Source organism: Orycteropus afer, unplaced genomic scaffold (genome assembly GCF_000298275.1).
Source record: "Orycteropus afer afer isolate SDZICR_OR568_19922 unplaced genomic scaffold, OryAfe1.0 scaffold00401, whole genome shotgun sequence".
NCBI lineage: Eukaryota > Metazoa > Chordata > Mammalia > Tubulidentata > Orycteropodidae > Orycteropus > Orycteropus afer.
The window spans coordinates 1,171,279-1,180,714 of NW_006921988.1; the positions used below are offsets into that span (position 1 = coordinate 1,171,279).

Consider the following 9,436-nt stretch of genomic DNA (forward strand, 5'->3'; position numbering starts at 1 on the left):
TTAATTTCATAAAGAGTAGAAAAGATATTATCTGAAGATGAAAAACAAAGACAGTTCATTTCAAGAAAGTGTAGCTGGTGTCCTGACATTGGTCTCTCTCTCTTTCTAGGCCATCTGCCCCCTACAAACACCTGCTTTATGATAATTTTTTCTCTTTCTGCTTCTCTTTCATCTTTAGGGAATGACCCAAAACTGCTGTGTTTTGTGCTGTAAAACAAACCCATGCAGATTTAAACAGAAAACACTGTAAAGGATAACTTTGTGAAGTTATAATAAAAGATTCAGAATTTAAGGATTAGTAATAGAGAAGAATGTAGGCTTGGAAATTAATTAAAATAATAAAAAATTGTAATGAAATGAAAGAAATGCTAAACAGTAAAACAGATGTTTTAATTTATATAAGTGTGAAGTTCTTATGTGAGTCCAGATAAAATATAATCGGCCTTCTACAACCAACCATACAACCCTTAGTATTGGTTGCAGAAAAGAAGTTTGCTGCCAGATAGCTAATTGATAAATAATGCTGATAATAACATAATGTCTTCTTCACAATGGCTAAGTATTAAAAATTAATTTAAGAAACTTATGAATAATTCCTGATAGTTATGCAAAATTTAGGAAAATATCAGAATTTTGTTTGACTTCTGAGTATATAAATATTTCCTTTTAATCTAGTGTTGATAATGATTATTATTAGATAACACTATCATTCTTTCATCTTTTGTAGCACCCAGACAGTGACATTCAAAAATATGTTCAAGACAGTGATTTACTATGTTCAATAAAGATACAGACTGCTCACAAGATAATTAAGATCCAGGAAGGAAAACTTTTCCTGCAGTGTGACTGCAGGAAAAGGAAGGTAAGAAGGAATGCTAAATTGGGAACACTTAATCTAAGGGCTTGCAGAAAATCCGTAAAACAGCATACGACATTTCTCTTTTCTGTTTAAAAATCAAGTACTATTATCAGAAACCATTTGAACCAAATTACTTAAACACTGAATTGAAAGACAGGAATAAATTTGGTCAATAGAATGTTCTTAATAAAAAAATAAGCACATCTATAAATACAGACTATATGTCTACGATGCCAGGAATAATAATCTGAAGAATGGTATTCATTGTCAAAAAGAACATTTCAAGATCTATGCTGAAGTACAACATTGTCACTGAGAGGGCAATATTCATATGCCTAATAAGGAAGACCAGTTAATATGAATGTTACTCAAATTTAAGAACCAGCTACTGATGTCAAACATGAAGAAACTGAAGATTTTTAACAACTTCTGCAGTCTTAAATTGTTCAAACGTGCAATCAAGATGCATTGATAATTACTAGTGAATGGAATGTGAAAACTGGAAACAAAGAAGAAGGATTGGTAGCTAGTAAATGTGGCCTTGGTGATTGAAATGATGTTAGAGATTGCATGATATAATTATGCAAGACCAATGACCTAGTCAGTGGAAATATATTTTTATAAAGTGACTATACACATGGACCTCACCAGATGAAATACACAGGAATCAAATGGACTACACCTGTGGAAAGAGACAATGGAGAACCTTAATATCATCAATCAGAAGGCGGCCAGAAGCTGACTGCAGAATAGACTATCAATTGCTCATACACAAGTTCAACCTGAAGCTGAAGAAAATCAAACCAAGTCCATGATAGTGAAAATACAACTTTGATCCTATCCCACCTGAATTTAGGGATTGCCTCAAGAACAGATTTGAGGCATTAAACATGAATGACCGAAGATCAGGATTTATGGGATGACAACAAGGACATTACAAAGAAAGTAAAAGGTCATTAAAAAGACCAGAAAGAAAGAAAATACAAAAATGGATGTCAGAAGAGACTCTGAAACTTGCTCTTGAACGTAGAATAGCTAAAGTGAAAGGAAGAAATGATGAAGTAAAAGAGCTGAAAATAATATTTCAAAGGGTGGCTCAAGAAGACAAAGTAAAGTATTATAATGAAATGTGTAAAGACCTACAGTTAGAAAATCAAAAAGAAAGAACATTTCTCAAGCTGAAAGAACTAAAGAAAAAATTCAAGCCTCAAGTTGCAATAATAAAGGATTCTATGGGCAAAATGTTGAATGATGCAGGAAGCATCAAAAGAAGATGGAAGGAATACATAGACTCACTGTACCAAAAAGAATTGGTTGATGTTCAACCATTTCAGGAGGTAGCATATGATCAAGAACCAATGGTACCAAAGGAAAAATTCTAAGCTGCACTGAAGGTACGTGAAAAACAAGGCTTCAGAAATTGATGGAATACTAATTGGAATGTTTCAATAAACAAATACAATACTGGAAGCTATCACCCCTCTATGCCAAGAAATATGGAAGACAGCTACTTGGAAAACCAATTGGAAGAGATCCATATTTGTGCCCATTCCAAAGAAAGATGATCCAACACAACATGGAAATTGTCATACAGTATCAATAATATCAGATACAAGTAAAATTTGCTGAAGATAATTCAAAAATGGTTGCAGAAGTACATCAACAGGGAACTGCCAGAAATCCAAGCCAGATTCAGAAAAGGATGTGGAACAAGGCATATTATTGCTGACATCAGATGGATCTTGGCTAAAAGCAGAGAATACCTGTGTTTTATTGACTAAGCAAAGGCATTTAATTGCGTGGATCATGACAAATTATGGATAACATTGTGAAGAATGGGAATTCTGAAACACTTAATCGTGCTCATATGGAACCCAGACATAGACCAAGAGGCAGTCCTTTGAACAGAACAAGGGGGATAGTACATGGTTTAAAATCAGGAAGGGTGTGCACCAGGATTGTATCCTTTCACCATACTTATTCACTCTGAATGCTTTGCAAATAATTTAAGAAGTGGGATTATGTGAAGAAGAACATGGCATCAGCATTGAAGGAAGATTCATTATTAATATGCAGATGACATAACCTTGCTTCCTGAAAGTGAAGATGACTTGAAGCACTTAGTGATGGAACTCAAAGACTACATACAGCCTTCAGTATGGATTATGCCTCAACATAAAGAAAACAAAAATCCTTACAACTGGACCACAAAGCAGTATCATGATAAACAGAGAAAAGATGGAAGTTGTCAAGAATTTCAATTTACCTGGATCTACAATCAACACCCATGGAAGCAGTAGTTAAAAAAAATCAAACAAAGAATTGCATTGGGCAAATCTCCTGCAAAAGACTTCTTTAAAATGTAAAAAAGCAAAGATGTCACTTTGAGAACTAAGGTGTGCCTGATCCAAGCTATGATATTTTCAATCGCCTCATGTGTATGCAAAAGCTGGACACTGCGTAAGGAAGACTGCAGAAGAACTGATGCATTTGAATTATGGTGTTGGCAAAGAATATTGGATATACCATGGGCTGCCAGAAAAACAAACAAATCTGCCTTGGAAGAAATACAACCAGAATGCTCCTTAGAAGAGAGGCTGTCAAGACTTCATTCTTACATATGTTGGACATGTTATCAGGAGGCACCAGTTCCTAGAGAAGGACATCATGCTTGGTAAAGTAGAGGGTCAGCAAAAAAGAAGAGAAGACCCTCAAGGAGATGAATTGACACAGTGGCTGCAACAATGAGCTCAAACATAGCAATGACTATGAGAATGGCACAGGACCAGGCAGTGTTTTGTTCTGTTGTACATAGGGTCACTATGAGTCAGAATTGACTTGATTGCACCTAACAACAACAATATAGACAATTCCTTTCCCAGAAAGAAAAATCCCACTCCTTACAGAAAGGTACACTTAAGAGCTCATTAACATCTTGCTTGGCAGAGGTAGATATTAAAGAACCAAGTAAGACTAGTTGTGTGAAACTACTGCAAGGACCATACTGCTCTCCAGGCCCATTTCTTTCTTTTCTTTCCTTTTTTAAATTTTTATTGTGATTTGGGTGAAAGTTTACAGAAAAGATTCATTTTCTACACAGCAGTTCATACACAGTTTGTTTTATGACATAGACTGCAATTCCCCACAATGTAACCACTCTCTTCCTCCCTGTAGTTACCCTTCCCTGTGTCCTTTTTTCCTATGCATTCCTGCCCCCTGAGCTATCTCCCTGTGCAAATACTGCCCCCTTCTGATCTCCCATGATTGATCTTTCTAAGGAGTGTATCTACCTGGTGTAAATCATTCACCCTATATTCCTGTCTATTGTTTAGCTGGAAGCTACAGGAATGAGTTCAATTCCAGGCCTGAAGGGTAAGTAGGGGCCATAGTCTTGGGGATCTCACCAGACTCTATCAGATCAGTAAGCCTGTTCTCTTTTATGATTTTGAATTTGTTCCACATTATTCCCCCACTCTATCCAGGATCACTCCAGGTCAATTTCTGAAGATGAAGATAGCGTTAGAGATCTTGACCTAAAATCTAATGAGATTTATCCCAAATATATTTCAAATATGTGACTATATCATGCAGACACAGTATAACATAAAAACCATGACTGGGTCCACTCTCCCTAAATAAGGTCAACTATAATAATCTGTGTGTAAAAAAAGGTGAAAAAGAGGTTTGTGCTAACAAAATTTTGAGTCATACGTAGAAGGAACAAAATGGATTAGAAGAAAAAAGTAGACAGACATGAAACAATAGGAAAGATACCTATAAAAACAACTATTGGCTTGCCTTTCAGGTGCTAAGAGCTCTGGACAATTACCAAGTCAGCACACAGAGGAAACCAGCAAGGCCTTGTCCTCAAAGAGTCTCTTCTCTGAGATCCCCATCTCTGAGTGTTTTTGAAATCCCCTTCACTCAAAAGACGAAGATTCACATCCCAATTGGTAAAAGTCAAAGTGAGGAACTATACAGATACTGGAATGGGAAACTTTATTCTGTCATTTTGCATAAGATGTAAGCCCTTACTAATTGGTAAGAAACAGTGTGTGTTCGTGTGTGTGTGTGTGTGTGTGTGTGTACGTGCCCATACACGAATAAACAGAGGAAGGAAGAAGTGTAAATACTGAGAGAAGCTCATAGTCTCAACAGGAAAGAAGCATTTAGCACATTCATTCTTCCTATATTGTTAACTATGAAGGACAAAGAACTGATGCTTCAGGAAGGACCCTGGGCCTTGATTCCAATGGTAACACATGAATATTGGTTGAACTGGTCCAAGTGTACAAAACACAAATCAGCAGTGCAAAGTCAATCATATGAAAAATACTGAGTGACTCTCATAAGAGAAATAAGGCAAGTTGAGTCCAGGGGACAGTGACTCAGGAGTTAAGTAAATAAGTATCTAAATAAAATTTAAGAACTTTAATATATACAAATTGCATGCATCTATATGTACATATAAACAAATCCTATGGATATTTAGTAAATACTCCTTGACAATATCTTACTGGTAAGATGGAAATCTGAGTATTTTATGAAATGATTTTGTGAACCTTTAGCAGGTTTATTCAAGTGTACATATATACATTTCATCAAAATAGATAACTCTTCTATGTACTTCTCCCTTGAATGTCCGTACAAACGTGTTACAGACTTTGTACAGAGACATGAACTTGATGCCTGCTTCAAGAGTTAACACACAAGACAGCTTTAGATTTAAAGCTTTCATTCAAAGCAATGTTGTACCAAAGTCTGATCTAATACGGTTTGTCATGGGGAAAATTCTTATATTAGATGTTTCTGTTGAGGTAGAAGGCAATCAAAACAATCCAAAAAGACTGACTACAGTGTTGGATTGAATAAAGAGCAATGTTAGGCTTAGAGTATGGAAAGAGGAAGAGGTTTTTCTGAGGTTTTTTTTTTTTTAAGTGAAATGTTGGTTTTGGAGCAGGAAGGAAAAACAACTTCAGTGTTAAAATTAAAGGAATGAGACGTGCATAGATGGCATTTGGTTGCTAACAAACTTCCTTAGAATCCTTTGGAGGATCTGACTATGTTCATAAGAAAAGTTTATTCACAAGGGACTAGAAATGATTTACACTGGTGAACGAATGAATGATCAAATTACCTGAGGAGGTAGGGTCTTCGGAAAAATCTGGCAACTCTTCAGGGGGATCCCCGTAGAATGAGTTGAATTTGTGACTTGACACAGCTGCTAGTACTGCACCCTAAAGCAAAGGGTTGAAAAAAAAATTATTAAAATAAAGGCAAAAATATGAAAAAGTTAATTAAAAATGTTTTTTTAAAGAATTATTCACGAAGTCAAATATATAGGAGGTGATAGCTAGAAAATAAGCAGGTTTTATATAGTTTTGGGTTCCTTTAAATAAGTTACATATGCATACACCAAAATAACATTGTAGGGAATTACAAAAGTATATGAAACCGTTTACATCTTTACTTCAAACATGTACCACACAGTGGAATATTTTATAGTCATGATATTGAAGGATGTTAAATGAAACAGAAAATTGGTGATGAATTACATAAAAAAAATTTTAAATAAATGTATATAGTATGATCCCAGTTTTGAAAAGAAAAGTTACTATAGATATAAAAGATTGACTTTCCAACAAAATGTCAATAGTATTAATTATTTCTGGATGGTAGAATTATGAGTCATTTTTTAAAAATCCTTTTTTCTTTTCTTTTTAACGGTGACTATGTGTTACTTTTTCACAGTAATACTGAATCAGGTCCACTTCAAAATCAACTATGACATCCCTGCAGAATTACCGTTTCAGTAAAAAGAAGAATAGAAGTTATATTTTAAATGTTTAATTCTACAGGCATAGAAGTAGGCACAGGTCAGAATATTCTGGTTTGCTCCCTGCCTCTGTCACTTTTCAGCTACATGACTCTGGCTAAGTAAATCATTTAACTTTCTTATCTGTAAAGTGTGGATAACAAACCAACATAACTTACTTTACAGGACTGTTAAAAGTCATAAAGTACATGCAAGTGCTCTGCAAACTGTAGAAGACTTTTTAAGTACAAATTATTACTAGCCTTACTAATATGTATCTAGAACATAAGCACAGCCTTTTGCTGGTCCAGGTACAATTGCTCATTTAGATAGTTTAAGTGTGAAATCATTTAAGTAGTCTAGGACTAAAGTCATCTAAGTATAAATTTTAAATATTGTACTCTCAAAGTTTTCTGAAAATAAAGTAAATGTTTCACATATGTAGGTATTTGTTAAGAAGTATATGATAAAAGTAGAAATATATTTTCACAAGGTTTGCTTTTTTGGGGGGTCATGTTAGGGTTTCTTTCTATAAATATACATAGAAAAATAGACTATAGAAGGAGAAGAGCAAAAGACAGAAAAATGATCTTGAAGACACCATTCCAGGCAACTTCTGAGATTTCCAAAAGTACAGGGTTAATAAATGAAAGGCTCTTTGCGGAATTAGGTGGTCAGCTAACACGCTGCAAAAACAGCAGAGAACGTGGAGTTCTTCTTTCTGTAAGAAGCTTACTTCACTTTATGCATTATGTGTTCCTTAAAAGTTGTGTGGGAATGGAAATTTTATACATCAAATCAATCAGATCATATGTTTCCCACACAGAAACTAGAATTTTAGAGATGTTTATTTTCATTTCCAAAAGCATTAAAACTGAGTTTCTTAGTATTAGTTTTAGCTTTCAAGCCTATTCTAGCTACTACTATAGTTAAATACTACTAGCAAAGAGCCCTGTAGAGGAATTCTTTTGAAACAGTAGTAGCAAGTTCTTAATTTTAAAACAGTAGTTTTGCTTATTTAGTTCTCTAAAATCAGTGACTGCATGTAGTTTGAATATTCAATTCAGAGCTATTATGTAAAAGGGCAAAATCATTCCAAAATAGCACATGAATTCACAGGATTTTATTAAAGTTTGAGAGCCAACCTTAGACATGATTTATTCAAAGCGATTCATTTTGCAGATGAAGAAGCTGAGGTCCAGAGAGGCTTTGGAACCTGCTAAGGTCTGCCAAATGACAGACACAATCAAAAGTAGACAGACTCAGGTCCTCTGAATATTCTCCCCAGTGTAAAGATTTCTACTACACCAGAGGTCAACAATCTTTTTCTGTGAAGGGTCAGACAGTAAATATTTTAGGTTTTGAAGGCCATGTGGTCTGTGTCGCAACTATTCAACTGTCACTGTAGCATGAAAATAGTCACTGAAATTGAAATTAAACAGATACGTGGCTATATGCTCCAATAAAGTTTCATATACAAAACAGGCACTGGGCTAGATTTGGCCCCAAGGTTATAGTCTGTCAACCCCTGTACTATACTATTGCTATTGCTTGTGTTGTTGTGACTCATAGTGACCCTAATGTACAAAAGAATGAAACAATGCCTGGTCTTGTGCCAGTGTCATGATCCTTGCTATACCTGAACCCATCGTTGCAGCCACTGTGTCAATCCATCTCGTTGAGGGCCTTCCCCTTTTTCGTTGACTCTCCACTTTACCAAGCATGATATCCTTCTCCAGCGAATGGTCCCTTCTGACAACATGACCAAAGTAGGTGAGACAAAGTCTGGCCCATTGTTGCCTCCAAGGAGCATTCCGGCTGCACTTCTTCCAAGATAAAGCATCTTCCTTATTCACTGTCCAGCTCTCATGTCCATAAGAGGTGACTGAAAATACCATGGCTTGGGTTAGGCACACCTTAGTCTTCAAGGAGACATCTTCACTCTTCATCACTTGAAAGAGGTCCTTTGCAGCGGATTTGCCCAATGCAATACCTTGTTTGATGTCTTGACTACTGCTTCCATTGGTGTTGATTGTACAACCAAGTAATATGAAGTCTTTGACAACTTCAATGTTTTCTCTGTTTATTGTAATGCTGCTTATTGGTCCAGTTCTGAGGATTTTTGTTTTATTTATATTGAGGTGTAATCCATACTGCAGACTGTGGTCTTCAGTCTTCATCAGTAAGTGCTTCAAGTCATCCTCACTTTCAGCAAGGAAAGCTGTCATCTGCATATTGCAGGTTTTTAATGAGTCTTCCTCCAACCCTGATGCCACATTCTTGTTCATATAATCCAGCTTCTTGGATTTGGCTTAGCATACAAATTGAGTAAGTATGGTGAAAGGACACAACTCTGACATACTCTTTTCTTGATTTTAAACCATGCAGTATCCCATTGTTCTGTTCAAACAACAGCCTCCTGGTCTACGTACAGGTTCCTCATGAGCACAATTAAGTGTTCTGGAATTCCCATTTTTCTTAATGTTATCCATAATTTGTTAATCCACACAATTGAATGCTTTTGCATAGTCAATAAAACATAAGTAAACAGTTTCCTGGTATTCTATCCTTTAAGACAGGATCCATCTGACATGAGGTTCAAGCAAGATGGCGGACTAGGCAGAAAGACTGCACAGACCCTCTTCAACAAAGAAAAGGGAAAACAATTAACACAGACACAGAAGATAATCTTGGACCCCTGAGCCTTGAAGGGAAGGATATAGAACTGGACTAAACCCCAACTAGCAGAAGAATTTGCATGA

At 35.8% G+C, this 9,436-nt stretch overlaps 1 protein-coding gene across 1 annotated transcript in view; it reads right to left on the bottom strand.

The window, feature by feature from the left end:
• CASK (calcium/calmodulin dependent serine protein kinase) overlaps positions 1 to 9,436 on the bottom strand; it is a 631,366-nt gene that overhangs the window by 101,403 nt on the left and 520,527 nt on the right. The window contains exon 10 of the mRNA XM_042782642.1: positions 5,997 to 6,096. Coding sequence (XP_042638576.1) covers positions 5,997 to 6,096 — 100 coding nt within the window. The remainder of the gene's footprint in view (positions 1 to 5,996; positions 6,097 to 9,436) is intronic.